The sequence below is a fragment of the Musa acuminata genome, chromosome BXJ1-10 (genome assembly GCF_036884655.1).
Source record: "Musa acuminata AAA Group cultivar baxijiao chromosome BXJ1-10, Cavendish_Baxijiao_AAA, whole genome shotgun sequence".
Lineage (NCBI taxonomy): Eukaryota > Viridiplantae > Streptophyta > Magnoliopsida > Zingiberales > Musaceae > Musa > Musa acuminata.
In genome coordinates, this window is record NC_088336.1 from 13,495,921 (window position 1) to 13,510,871 (window position 14,951).

A 14,951-nucleotide genomic window follows, 5' to 3' on the forward strand; every position below is an offset into this window, starting at 1 on the left:
GTTTGTTTATGCTAGACACTACTCCACATATCATAAATGTAAGTGTCTAAGAGGAAACGAGACGAGATGAACAGTGCATACCTGTGGCATTGTAGGCTAGGTCACATCTATGAAAGAAGGATTCAAAAGTTACTAAATGATGGATATCTAGATCCATTCGACTATGTGTCATATGCAACTTGTGAGCCTTGCATTCGTGGAAAACTGACCAACTCTCCATTTAGTGAAACTGGAGAGAGAGCCACTGAGTTGTTGGAACTCATACATAGTGATGTATGTGGACCCATGTCAACTCATGCCATTGGAGGTTACTCCTACTTCATTACCTTTACTGATGATTTTTCAAAGTATGGATATGTGTACTTAATGAAGTATAAGTCCGAGGCCTTTGAGAAATTCAGAGAGTATAAGAATGAGGTGGAGAACCAGACTAGAAAAAGTATCAAAACTCTTCGATCAGATCGAGGAGGTGAGTACTTAAGTACAGAGTTTACTCAGTTCCTCAAGGACCATGAGATATTATCCCAATGGACACCTCCTTATACACCTCAGCCCAATGGTGTCTCTGAAAGGAGAAATCGTACGCTATTAGATATGGTACGGTCCATGATGAGTTTCGCTGACCTACCCATCTTACTCTAGGGATATGCCCTAGAGATCGCAGCTTACCTTCTGAACAGAGTTCCAACTAAGTCGGTAGTGTCTACACCATATGAGATATGGAAAGGGAAGAAACCTGATCTTAAGGTTGTTAAGATTTGGGGTTGCCCTGCCCACGTTAAAAGACACAACCCCGATAAGTTAGAATCAAGGACAGAGCGATGCAAATTTGTGGGATACCCCAAGGAAACTTATGGGTATTATTTCTATCATCTCGAGGACCAAAAGGTCTTTGTAGCTAAGAGAGCAGTGTTCCTTGAGAAGGAACACATTCTTGGTGGAGACAGTGGGAGAATGATAGAGTTGAGCGAGGTTGGAGAACCAAGCTCAAGCACCACTCTATAGTCCGAGTCTGTTTAGGTACCTAATACACAAGTTTCAACTTTACGCAGGTCTGATAGAGTATCCCATCCTCTTGAGAGATATGTGGGACATATTAGAGGAGAGGATGTTAAGGATATTGATCCTCAGACCTACGAGGAGGCTATTATGAGTATAGACTCCGGGAAGTGGTAAGAAGCCATGAATTTTGAGATGGATTCTATGTACTCCAATAAGGTTTGTAACCTAGTTGATGCGCCCGAAGGTATTGTACCCATCGGTTGCAAGTAGATCTTTAAGAAAAAGATCGGAGTAGATGGAAAGGTAGAGACCTATAAAGCAAGGCTAGTGGCTAAGGGGTATCGTCAAAGGCAAGGTGTTGACTATGACGAAACCTTCTCACCCGTAGCAATGCTAAAATCCATCAGAATTCTATTGGCTATTGCAGCACACTATGATTATGAGATCTGACAGATGGATGTGAAAACCACATTTCTCAATGGGAACCTCGAGGAGGAGGTGTATATGATGCAACCTGAGGGATTCGTGTCCAAGAACTTCCCAGATAAGGTGTGTAGGTTGCTTAGATCCATTTATGGACTAAAGCAAGCTTTCCGAAGTTGGAACACAAGATTTGATGAGGCAATCAGATCTTATGACTTCGTTAAGAACGAAGATGAGCCTTGTGTATACAGGAAGGTAAGTGGGAGTGCTATCACCTTTTTGGTGTTATATGTGGATGACATCCTCATCATTGGGAATGACGTAGGAATGCTATCCACAGTAAAGGCTTGGTTATCTAGACACTTCTCCATGAAGGACTTAGGGGAAGCATCCTATATCTTGGGGATTAGAATCTATAGAGATAGATCCAAGAGGATGCTTAGCTTGTCCCAGTCTAGGTACATAGAAACCATTGTCAAAATGTTTGGCATGGAAAATTCCAAGAGAGGTCTCATACCGATGAGACATGAGATATCGCTTTCTACGAGTATGTCCCCAAAGACTCCAGAAGAAAGGGCGAACATGAATATGATACCTTATGCCTTAGCAATAGGGTCTATCATGTATGTCATGCTATGTACTAGGCTTGATATAGCGCATGCTCTATGTGTCACGAGCAGGTATCAGGCGGATCCAGGCTTAGAGCACTGGAAAGCAGTAAAGTGTATCCTTAAGTACTTGAGAAGGACTAAGGATCTTTTACTAGTATATGGAGGTAATAGCCTTAAGGTTGAAGGCTACACTAACTCAAGTTTTCAGTCTGATGTCGATGATAGCAAGTCGAATTCAGGGTATGTGTACACCTTGAATGGAGGAGCAATGTGTTGGAAGAGTTCCAAGCAAGATACTACTGCTGACTCGATCACAGAGGCGGAGTACATTGCTGCATAAGATGCAACAAAGGAGGGAGTTTGGGTAAAGAAGTTCATCACAGATTTGGGAGTCGTGCCAAGTAGCGAGGAGCTGACTTCCTTATATTGCGACAATTATGAGGCAATTACTCAAATAAGGGAACCCGAGTCTCATCAGAAGGGTTCTGAGGAGGTTCCAGCTTATCAGAGAGATCGTAACCCGAGGAGATGTAGTAGTGGAAAGAGTTCCATCCGAAGATAACATTGCAGATCCACTGATAAAGCCGTTGTCTCAGATTGTCTTTGAGCGTCACAGGGGTCTGATAAGGATCAGACACATAGGTGATTGGCTTTAGGTCAAGTGGGAGATTGCTAGTCATAGGTGCCCAGCAAGCCAATCACGTGAGTGATGACACGTGTGACTTGATACAGAATCTTTTTGCTTATTATATTTTGGCGTATATCACTTTATAACTATTGCATAAATGCATATATATATATATATATATATATATATATATATATATATATATATATATATATATATATATATATATATATATATATATATATATATATATATATATATATATATATATATATATTGTGATGTCCTTGGATTTGTGCAATGGAAATCGGATCGTGATGAGATCACGATAATGAGATCGATTCACCTTTAAACACATATCCTAAATAATCCCGGTCATAGGTTACTCGGGAGGGACATCGTGATAACCGGACAGACTAGTGTGCTGTATACCCGTCCATATGATGGATGCAGTTGATCTCATAGCTGCTCGTGTAGGGACACTAGGGATACAGTACAGGTGCTCATTAGAGAATGAGTTCACTAATTGATCCGCTTACGGAATGCTGGATGGTTGATGATGACTTAGTGTCAGACAGCGATTCCGTAGTCCTAGTGGTATATCTGGTCCTTAGACTTGAGACACCAAGGATGTCCTGTATGAGTGCTCCACTCTTTGATACCAGACTTATAGGTTTGGCTGTCCCAGATCTAGTACAGTTGGTCATTGGGAGTGGTAGTCGACCTTACGAGGGCTATTGAGTATCGATAGAGGATCATCCACTCTCGGCGTCATGAGAAGAATATCCCATGTGTTCTTGCTCAGACAAATCCCTGGCCAGGGTCATTCGGGTTGAGAGAGAAAGAGTTCTCCGGGAGAATCCGATTAGAGCGAGACTCGAGTAGAAACCGTATGGGTCTGACAACACCATGCTCGATATACGGTCTCTGGGATATTAGATGGATGAGGGACTATAGGTACACGGTAACTGAGGCTAGACAGGTCCAATGGATTGGATTCCCCTGTATCGTCTGGGGACTACGACGTAGTGGCCTAGTACGTCCATAGTCGATGAGTCGAGTGAATTATTACAGAGATAATAATTCACTGAGTTAGAAGGAGTTCTGACAGGTATGACTCATGGCCAACTCGATATTGGGCCTAGAGGGTCACACACATATGGTAGGCATTGCGATGAGTAGAGGTTCGGATATGAGATATCCGATGGAGCCCTTGTCTTATTGGATGCAGATCCAATACCCACTAGGGGAGAACCCATTAGGGTTTGACAGGGGACCTCTATAAATAGGAGGGATTCAGAGCCTCATAGGCTAGAGTCTTTGCTTGCCTTTCCTATTCTCCTCTCCCTCTCCACCTCAGAGTAGGCTTGGAGTTTTGAGGAGCGTCGTCGCAACCCTGCTGTGTGGATCACCACTAGAGAGGAGGACGCTTGACCTCCTTCACCCTCTCTTAAGGATCTGCAAGGAAACAGGGATATACGATCTCCCTAGGTAACACAATTTATTCTATACGCAGTTTTAAGTTTCGCGGATTTTGCGCACCAATCTTCGCACGACGACGAACATCTCTTTGGGAATCGGGGATTTTTTTTTTCTTGTTCTTCCGCTGCGCATGTGATGTCGCCCCCCAAAGATTTCCCAACATATACTGCTACAAGTGTTGCTCATATTTTTGTGGAAAACATAGCTAAACTGCATGGGAGTCCTCGTTCCATTGTTAGTGACAGAGACAAGGTTTTTACTAGCTCCTTCTAGATAGAACTTTTCCGTTTACAGGGTAGTACTCAACTGAATATGAGCACTGCTTATCATCCACAAACAGATGGGCAAACTGAAGTGGTAAATAGGTGCCTAGAAAATTACCTTTGATGCTTTGCTAGCGACAAGCTGAAGGAATAGATTAAATAGCTTCCCAGGGCAGAGTGGTGGTATAATACCTCTTACCATTATTCTATTAAAATGACTCCATTTGAAGCAGTTTATGGTCAACCCCCGCCTACAATTACAAAATATATACTCGGCTCTTCTAAAGTTGATCAAGTGGATAAGGAATTGATGGATCGAAACAATATTATTCAGCTTTTAAAGGATAATCTCATAGTCACACAAGCATAAATGAAACAACAAGCTGATAAACACCAAAGTGAATGAGAATTTACTATGGGTGATTGGTTTTCCTTCGACTTCAACCCTACAAGCAAACTTCCATAAAGGTCCGATCTTCCATGAAGTTGTCTCCTCGGTTTTTTGGGCCTTATAAGGTATTAGAATGCATTGGACCAGTTGCCTACCGCCTGGATTTGCTTGCTAGCTCTAAAATACATCTAGTCTTTCATATTTCATGCCTTAAGAGGAAGATGGGTGAAGATGTGATAGTGCAGCACCATTTGCCAGACACTTCTACTACTGGGGAAGTTCAAGTGCAACCACAAGTCATACTTAATCGACAAGTTACAATGTATCGTAGACATCCTGTAACTGAAGTGTTAGTGCGATAGGCCAACTTCAGCCTTGAGGATAAGGCTAAATTGAAGGGGGCGGAATTGTTATGATCCTTTTATTTTTCTTTTATTTTCTATGCTTACCTTTTATTTTCTGCGTATTTATTAAGTCTGTCTATTTATTAAGCCTTGAGGACAAGACAACTTCAGCCATGAAGTTGTCTTTTATTTTCTGCATATTTCATTACTAGCTCCTTCTGGATAGAACTTTTCCATTTACAGGGTAGTACTCAACTGAATATGAGCACTATTTATCATCCACAAACAGATGGGCAAACTGAAGTGGTAAATAGGTGCCTAGAAAATTACCTCTGATGCTTTGCTAGCGACAAGCTGAAGGAATAGATTAAATGGCTTCCCTGGGCGGAGTGGTGGTATAATACCTCTTACCATTCTTCTATTAAAATGACTCTATTTGAAGTAGTTTATGGTCAACCCCCGCTTATAATTACAAAATATATACCTAGTTCTTCTAAAGTTGATCAAGTGGATAAGGAATTGATGGATAGAAATAAGATTATTCAGCTTTTAAAGGATAATCTAATAGTCGCACAAGCATAAATAAAACAACAAGCTGATAAACACCGAAGTGAATGAGAATTTACTATGGGTGATTGGTTTTCCTTCATCTTCAACCCTGCAAGCAAACTTCCATAAAGGTCCGATCTTCCATGAAGTTGTCTCCTTGGTTTTTTGGGCCTTATAAGGTATTAGAATGCATTGGACCAGTTGCCTACCGCCTGGATTTGCCTGCTAGCTCTAAAATACATCTAGTCTTTCATATTTCATGCCTTAAGAGGAAGATGGGTGAAGATGTGATAGTGTAACACCATTTGCCAGACACTTCTACTACTGGGGAAGTTCAAGTGCAACCACAAGCCATACTTGATCGACAAGTTACAATGTATCGTAGACATCCTGTAAATGAAGTGTTAGTGCGATGGGCCAACTTCAGCCTTAAGAATAAGGCTAAATTGAAGGCGGCGGAATTGTTGTGATCCTTTTATTTTCCTTTTATTTTCTGTGCTTACCTTTTATTTTCTACGTATTTATTAAGTCTGTTGAAGTTGGAACTCTATAAATAGGGATGTAACTGTTTCTTTTCGGTTATCTATGAAAATTACTATTTAGTCTTTTGACAAACCCTAAGAGGCCGATCCCGTCGAAGTGACCAAGGAGGCTGATCCCCTCGAAGTGATCATCACTTTCTCTTCCTTCTTTTATGATAAGACTTTAGGGTCTTATCATACTTATCCAAATGAATCATAGCTTTTCTCTTGATTTTTTTATATTTGATTCATAACTTGAAAGTTGTCTTATTACTCCCTTATATTCATAAAGTATATCTCATCACCAAATTAATTTTTCTTGTTATCCTGATTTGAAAATTTATGTAAAGGGAAATGAATTATACTATTGTATCATTATTCCCCTCCTTTTGACAATGAGAAAGGGGGAGGAAGAATCACTAGCTCTAGGAAAGCAAAACTTGCTAGCTTACTCATCTTAAAAGTAAAGCAAAGATTGCTAGCTTATACATTGCAAAAGGAAGAAAATATTGCTTACTTGTAATCTCAAGCAAAAGTGCTATCTTTCCCATCTCAAGAAGTAAAACTTACAGACTTATACATCTCAAAAGAAAATTACTAGCTTGCACATTTCAAGTAGAAGCAAATATTGCTAACTTTCACATCTCTAAAACTTACTAGTTTGCATGTTCTAAAGTGATGATATATGCAATGATGTTTCAAAAACTTGAAATTATACAATGATTTGAAATTATATCTCAAAAATTACTAGTTACACTTCTCCTTTTTGTTGATGACAAAGTGGGAGAAGATATGATGATGATGTATAAGTTATAATGATAATCATGCACTTCCCCCTTATAATGACAACTAGTTTGCATGTTCTAAAGTGATGATATATGTAATGATATTTAAAAAACTTGAAATTATACAATGATTTGAAATTGTCTCAAAAATTACTAGTTGTACTTCTCCTATTTGTTGATGACAAAAGAGGAGAATATATGATGATGATGTATAAGTTATGATGATAATCATGCATTGGATGATGTACTTGGATATTTTGATTATGCATGATTTTATGTTGCATGCATGATATGATTAATTGATCTTTCAATATTCATGATGCATGCAATGGTAAAATACTTATAATTCTATGAATTCAAAAATTCCATCAATATGGTATATTGATAAGAGAAGTTTAGTTAAATTCCATCATCAATTGGTTGTCATAATCAAAAAGGGGTAGATTGTTGAATCTCGAATTTTGATGATGAAACCAATTGATAAAGTTATGATCTAATGTGTACTTAAGTGATACAGGATTAGCTTCGATCATGGAAGATAAATCGATTAAAGTAGTAGAATCAGAAATTGGGCCGGAATGGACCATGTCAGAAGATTAGACGTCAGACCGAAGGAAGGTCGATGTGTCGGCAGAAGGCTTCGTGTCATGAATTTGGGCATCGCGCCAAAAGGATCGGACATTGCGCCAAGGAGTTCAGGTGTTACGGAGGTCAATATACCGATTGGGCAATACGCCACTAGAGAGGATGATGTGTTGAAGGTTCGAATGAAGCGCTAGATGAACCAATAACATGCCAGACAACTTAGTACTCTTGCTCATAATAATTTGTCCAAATCGAAGTAATTTAGAGGGTTAATTGAGTTAGTTTCAAATGTAACCAAGTGTCACCATGCCAACTCAATTAGGGAAAAACTAGGCCCAAAGTAGGGCTATTTTGGGCTAAGAGAAAGGCTCATTCAGTGACCCAAAGCCATGTCAAGTGGTGGCACTACCGGAGCTGGCGGTGGAATTGCTTGAGGCTCGGTCTCCCAGGAGGTCTGAGCGGTGGTACCGCCCAAACATAGTATCTCAGACTATGTCAAGCGGTGGTGTTGCCAGACTGGGTGGTGGTACCACCCAGTGTTAGTGTGTCAGGTGGTAGTACCACTAGACTGGGCAGTGATACCGCATAATGTTAGAATGTCAGGTGGTACTACTGCCCAATACTAACGGTGGTACCACCAATATCTCGAAAATCGGGGATGAGACACTTTTTGGCTCCAAGTTTGAATCCATTTGGTGCCTATAAATACCCCTCTCATCCTTGCTAATTATATATAAGAACTGAGAATAAAAACAAGGGAAAACTCTGTTATAATCTTATGAGAATTCTTCTCCTTTAGTCTAAGTGTTGATTTCTGTTTGAGCGAGAAGTGAGTGAGGATATAAAGATTTTATTCTGAGCCTGTCAAAAGGAAAATAGAGTTATAAGAGTAGTTAGTTCTTGCCCATTGAAGGAAGACCGTTAGTGGATATCGGTGGCCTCGACGAAAGAGGAATCAATAGTGAATGTAAGTTACGATGATCGAACCATTATAAATTGGTGTGCTTTCTTTCTTCGCTATCAATTATTTACTTTGCAACTGCTTTACTTCCTCAGTACTTTAACTGCACACTCTTACGAACGTTTTTAAAGTTAAATACTTTTTGATACGATTTTATCGTATGATATTTTTCGACTTGATGTAATTTTACGTATGTACTAATTCACCCTCGCCTTCTTAGTGTCGACTCGATCCTAAAAAAATAGTAATCTTTTGACTATCAATGATATTTAAAAGCCAAGAAGAGTTTGGAAGATGGCACTAAAGGAACTTCCAAATAAAAAGTTTTACTTGAGGAGCAATAAGAATAGGTGCTATCTTACTATGGTACTTCCAAATGGGCTGTGTGCTAAGTATCTAGACTCATCTATCATCATTGGGCTATAGAGAGATGAATAATTCGGATCCTATTAATATGAAATAAAATTGATAGTGATGTAAGAGCCATCCATAAAAAGATCAGCCACCTCTTTCCAACAATAAATAAATAAAAAAATCAATCACTATAGAACATTGTTGCATAGAGCCAATATATCAAAGGTGTGCCCTTTAGAGAACGAGGTATTGTCAGTCAGAGTCTTCCCAACATGGAACACAGAATAGAGGATCCAATGCTAATAAGCATTCTAAAACTCTCTTTTAATGTTTAAGGCTAAAGATGAAACAGATAGTCTTAGATGTTCTATGGGCGATTATCCCAAGGCTCTAATAAGTCATACATAGAAGTAAAAATCTTAACCTAAAGATAATCCTCTTATGGATTAGTATGATTCTTTTGATATAAATATCCTTCTCGAGTATGATAAAGTCCTTATTGTATCCGAGTTTTTAGGTTTGGTAAAATTATCCTAACCAATGAGATGCATCCTATGTTGATTGGAGTTGTCATTCTAGAAGAAATGGGGGGAGATCCTATTCAATATTTCATTGGAGATCCAAGAGTAAAGAAATCCTTAGGGAGTAGATCATATTCAATATTTTATTGGAGATCCAAGAGTCAGTGGGCATAGAGTTAATGATATGATGAGCATTGTTTTTTCTGCTGGGCAGAGAGAACCTTTGTATTAACCTTGGATATTACTTAGAGATTTCTCAATTTGTGCATGCTGAAAGTGTCAACTCAATCTATCTTCGGTTAGGATAGATAGGTATTGAGGTATTTAAATAGCCAGACACCCTTCTTAATATCTAAGGCAGAGCAAATATTGTGTTTTGAGAAGTAGATGTTAGATTTGTCAAGGTTAGTTCTTAGGTTTGTGAGATTATTGAAAGTGTGTAGGATCTTTAGACTATAAGAACAAAACTTGAGGTTAGTCCCTAAAAGCCAAGAACAAGTTATCAATGAAGATTAAATAATAACTTTTTGGTTAAAAAATTCTGAATCTAAAAAATCATAAAAGATTAAATGATATGTTAGACCATATAAAAAGATAGTGTGTTAGACCATATAAAAATAGGATGATAGAGGGTTATCCTTACCTTCGAACTAGTTTGACTATTCATTATTGATTTGACAAGATAATATATTCATATGCCATAAGATAGATCAATCTAGCTTAATTAACTAACTAATTGATTTATAATTTTAAATAATTTTAAAAATATATATATTTTTTAAATAAACCAGTTCAATTCAGTTCAATTAACTGGTTCAGTTCAATTGAATCGAGCCAAAATCTTAATCCAATTGGGCTAATATGATAAGATTTATACAACTGAGCTCATGTCATTTGTAAAATTAGTGCATTCAAATTGTATTGATTTAATTAATCAATTAATGGCTTAAGATTATAAACTCAATCGGATTAATATTTTTAAAGTTAAAATCAGTTTAATTTGATCCGAACTAATTAACCAAACCAAAATCATTTAAGTCCTCCAAAATCAAATTATTGATGAACCAAACACCTTGTCAATTGTTAATTATTTCAACCACATAATGATTTTTATTTGTTTCAAATAATTATTTCAGACATCCATTAATCATAGACATAGGAGATCCTCTTCTCACAAATTTTATTATGAAGAGACAGTGGGTTTAAGACCACATTCTCAAAGTTTTAACTAAAACATTAATCTAATGATCATGTATTAAAATCACTTACCAAAGATTAAAAGATCATCCTATAAATTTAAACTTGGGTGGTATACTACTCACTCATCAGGAACTAAAGATTTGACTTCATCCCATAATAAAATTTGAGGATATCAGTTAATTTAACTATATTAACCATATGGTCCGAAGTTAAATTCTCATTCTCATCATTTATCTTTTCATAAAAAATAAAAAATCAGTGATTAAATAAGCAAAGAACTATGAAGTTGATCTACATATAAAGACACGCATCACATATCCCTTCTTTTACTTGTTCATTATACAAAATTTTCCAAGACAAATGTCATCCATAGTCTGAAGCAACAACGAAAACCATCATTCCTGTAGATGAAAACTAATGAAGTTTCTCTGTTTCATCACTAGGAAAGAATATTTCTCCAGAGGACATCTAGGGGAAGACAGTTATTTATGACAAGTACAAAAATAGAAAAATTGATGAAAGATGTGCAGAACACACAAGTTTTGTCTCTGGTACATCCACAATCGCAGGTGCCATTCTCAGCAAGCTATAGTGTAATATTAATCTTCTTTTCATATGGCAGGTGGAATTGGTGGACTCATTGTGTTCCCCTTATGAGTCGTGGACGAATCTTCTGCAACAATGGGCAAATGCGTGCCTGGAGATTGCCCAGCCGAAGATCTTATCGGACTTGATTTGTATTCCAATCTGAAAAGTGGACTGGACTGACCTTGGTAGGGAGAGCTTGGGGTTGATGCGAACAGAGGAGTGCCTTCTTCACGACACGGTGAAGCCGATACAAGCTGGCCACCACCATCCGTTTGCTTCTCACATAACTTGTCCTCCACCATATCATAGTGATCTGCCGTCCTAACCTCCTGCGCAAGAGAACATGAGCAACAGACAAGCCATTGAAAACAGTCGGTTACTGATGGCTGACCACAGCAAAATGTATGCGCGGGAAGATTAAACTTCTTCCTCATCTGGATCCTCCAGAAGCCACCATAGAGTAAACCAAAGAAGCAAAGCAGAATGCCTGAAATTCCAAGTGCCTCTCTAACTGCTTCATTATTAAGATTGATGGCAGCCAAGTTGAAGATAAAGAAGGGAGCCAGGCAAAATAGAAGAAAAGTCATAATATGAACATACATGTTGCCGAATCCAAGCCTCTCCATGTTCCAGCCAAAAACACAACAGCTGCAGAATACTGAAAGGTAGGCAAGAGAAATATCATCCCAGAGATCGAATAAACCACCTATCCATTTCGGTCTAGACGCTGGAAAGCTTTGGCCCTCCCTTGCGACAAAAGAATATCTCTTTTCAAGTGATTTTATCCGCATGGTTTTTGGTTTTGAATCATCAGTGGAAATAGCCTTACCCGCTTCCTGATCAATTTCAGTTTCATAATCCTTCCCAAGAGGGCTAAGAATTTTATACACACTGGCAAACGCTGGTGCAGCGATAGCTACAGAGATGCACAAGCCAACTCCAATTGCCGGTCGCTGGGACCTGCGGTACCCCAGATTGAGGCCACACAAGGCATACTGTGCAAAACAATTCAGATGGAGAAGAATAACCACAACCATCATATGCATCCATTCATTAGGCTTATAGGTGCCATTCTTGCAATAAATTTTTCTGAGTGCCAGAATGTCTTTTGGCTCCCATCGACACAAAAGCACAAGATGATAGAACCTCTTTGGATGTTGATAGAGACACATTAGAGTGAATAGTGCATTCAAAATCTGGTTGTTAACTTCAAACCAGGTGTCTCTTTGAGATTTACTTGGTAAAGCTTTATTCAACATTCCTGTCATAACCATGAATAGGATAGCACCAGATATAGCAACACAAGTAATCCAGAGAAAAAGCGCCATGTTCATGGGATTTCTTATCCATTCTTTGCACATTAACCACAAGGAAACCCAATCAATTTTCCTGACCAAAGGCATATGGAAACGTTCACGGGGACTGTGCTCAGAATGAATTGCACGTGAGAGCTCATCTCGTTCATATGCAAGCTGACGAAATTTGGCAGAAGGAGAAGGGCCAAGTTTCATAAACCTAGCTCCACGAGGAATAGTTCTTACGAAACCCAGGAACTTACTTTGATTTTTTTCCTCATCAACAATTTCAACCTGAGATGATTGAATGTGAAAAGAAATCTGATCTTTGTCATTTGGTGATCTGACTGACCCTAGTCCCTCTTGAATCTCATCTGCAAAACCTTTATTGCCATTTGGTTCCATTTTCTTTTGTAGCTAGAATCCACACTTAATGAGACTTTCAACTTATAGGAAGACACTTAAGAGCTGTGAGATGCACATAAAATGATCATGTATTGCTAATATTAAGTATAACACTGCTGTTTACTCCTCTGTAGTAGAAGCTCAACTGAAGTCTTCAACAGGATACAGATAAGATAGACACAAGGTTGAACATCACTGAATAGGTTCAAATATAGGTCAGATGCCTGAGATTAAAATTTAAAAATCAAAACAGCAGTGAACTGATTTTTTCCTGTAACAATATGAACTATAATATTTTAGAAAATCTTAGATGTCAACGTTAGAGCAAATACATAGTAGTTTAAATTGGCCATAGATAAGAACAAGTTCAAGTGATGTTCATTCATGCCACTAAAAAGCAAAGAATTTTCATGGTGTTTCCATCATTTTAGCAAGAGCAGATGGCTCTATTAGTAATAAGAAATTGAAACAAGAACGTGTGATGGAGTCAAACTAAGTCTTACTCTGTCAACTATCCTTAACCACCATGCATCACATCTGCATAGTCTTTTACTTACCTTTCCTTCTTTCCAATTTCCTCCCCGTAAATGATGTTTTAAGAGAGTAAAAGACCACAATTAGATGCTAAATCATGCGACTTTCAAATCGAGCCAGAAATCCAACCGAGCACAAAATAAAAACCCTAATTCGAGCAGACCCCCAAATCACACTGCAAGGATAATACAAAGCACAAGGGGCATCAAAACTCCTCAAGATTAGGAATCAGAGATCCACTCCAAAGTCATCGATTCTTTTTTCTGCTTTCCAGGAATAAGATTCATTGGAAAAAGGTTAGCAGTCACACCTGAGTCGCGAGATGGGCAGTAGGACGATGGCCGACAAGATCAGCGCTTGCCCAGGGAGAGAGAGTAGTAGTTGTAGTATCGGGCGGAAGAGAGCAGGGAACAGCGGATTTCTTTCTTCGCAGAGAGATTCTCGCTGGTCAAGTCGATTTACGATACGCGTCCGACTCTCAGCGCGCTTCTCCACAAGTCGCGGCGACTTTGGATCTACGATGCCGATCGCTGGGGCATGGAAGGTTCATGGCTTGACGTCGTCCGGCGAGTGGACGACTGCGATCGCTGGGAAGAGAGACCACTATCTCCAGGCGAGTCAAACACGTCGCGGAATCCACACCATTATTAATTGAATTAAACTCAGCAAGTAGCAAACATTAAATTAAGATGGGATGTGTGGCGTGCATTAAAGGCAGCATTAGATGCTACCAGGTCGATTCTGACGTTACAGTAATTTGTGGATACTGTTTACATGTTGGCGTAGCTCGATCAGCACGAGGAGATGAACTCAAACCGAGGCTTGTTCTGATCCATTCGGGCAATATTCGAACCCCTATTATGGCCGAAGCCAGTCTTCTTCTACATGATCTCGAATATAAGTAGATCTGATCACGGTTTCCGAACCATCCATTTAGATTCCAAAATCGTCGGCTTCCATTTGATAAAACCTTAAAATCGAAATCGAACCGATAAGCTCCGATTTTGGAATCGAAATCGGAGCCGGTTTCGGTTTCAATTTGAATTGATAATTTTTATTTTTTAAAAAATAATTTATAATATGAAAAAATTATAATTTTATTTTTAAATTTTAAAAAATTGATGTATATCCCTAATGACTTAATGAGTGTAATCGTGTAATGACATCATAAAAAACTTGATATAAAATTTATAATTATAAATATTTAATCGTTAATGATGTCCAACGTTATAATAGTCTTCTAAGATATGTCTATAAAATATAAGATCGTTGTTTTCATAGATGATTAGTTTCATTTTGTTGTCTTTGTCACATCGTCAAGGCATACTTGAGTTTCCATTGATTCAAGGGTCATGCTCGATCTTGTTTCATTTAGGATTCATCCTCTTGTGCTGAAGGCTTGCTTGATTGAGAGTCACTGGTATTGTCTCACGATCTTTTTCAAAATTGAAAATATTCTTATATATCGCTCCCATCATTCCAAAATAGGAAACTCTATACTTATAAATT

At 38.4% G+C, this 14,951-nt stretch overlaps 1 protein-coding gene across 8 annotated transcripts; it reads right to left on the reverse strand.

Moving 5' to 3' along the window:
* Positions 1-10,912: 10,912 nt before the first annotated feature.
* On the reverse strand, positions 10,913-14,110 carry LOC135595188 (uncharacterized). 8 transcript variants are annotated; one of them, XM_065085787.1, is made up of 3 exons: positions 13,466-14,110; positions 11,390-13,132; positions 10,913-11,317 (listed from the first exon to the last, which is right to left on the reverse strand). In XM_065085787.1, exons 2-3 carry the CDS (start codon positions 12,906-12,908, stop codon positions 11,232-11,234), a joined length of 1,605 nt encoding a protein of 534 aa, XP_064941859.1. In that variant the 5' UTR covers positions 12,909-13,132; positions 13,466-14,110; the 3' UTR covers positions 10,913-11,231. The 8 variants fall into 8 exon arrangements, with proteins under 8 accessions (XP_064941859.1, XP_064941854.1, XP_064941856.1 ...); XM_065085782.1 differs by having other exon boundaries at positions 10,913-13,132; positions 13,466-13,617; positions 13,753-14,109; XM_065085784.1 differs by having other exon boundaries at positions 10,913-13,103; positions 13,753-14,109.
* Positions 14,111-14,951: the final 841 nt, after the last annotated feature.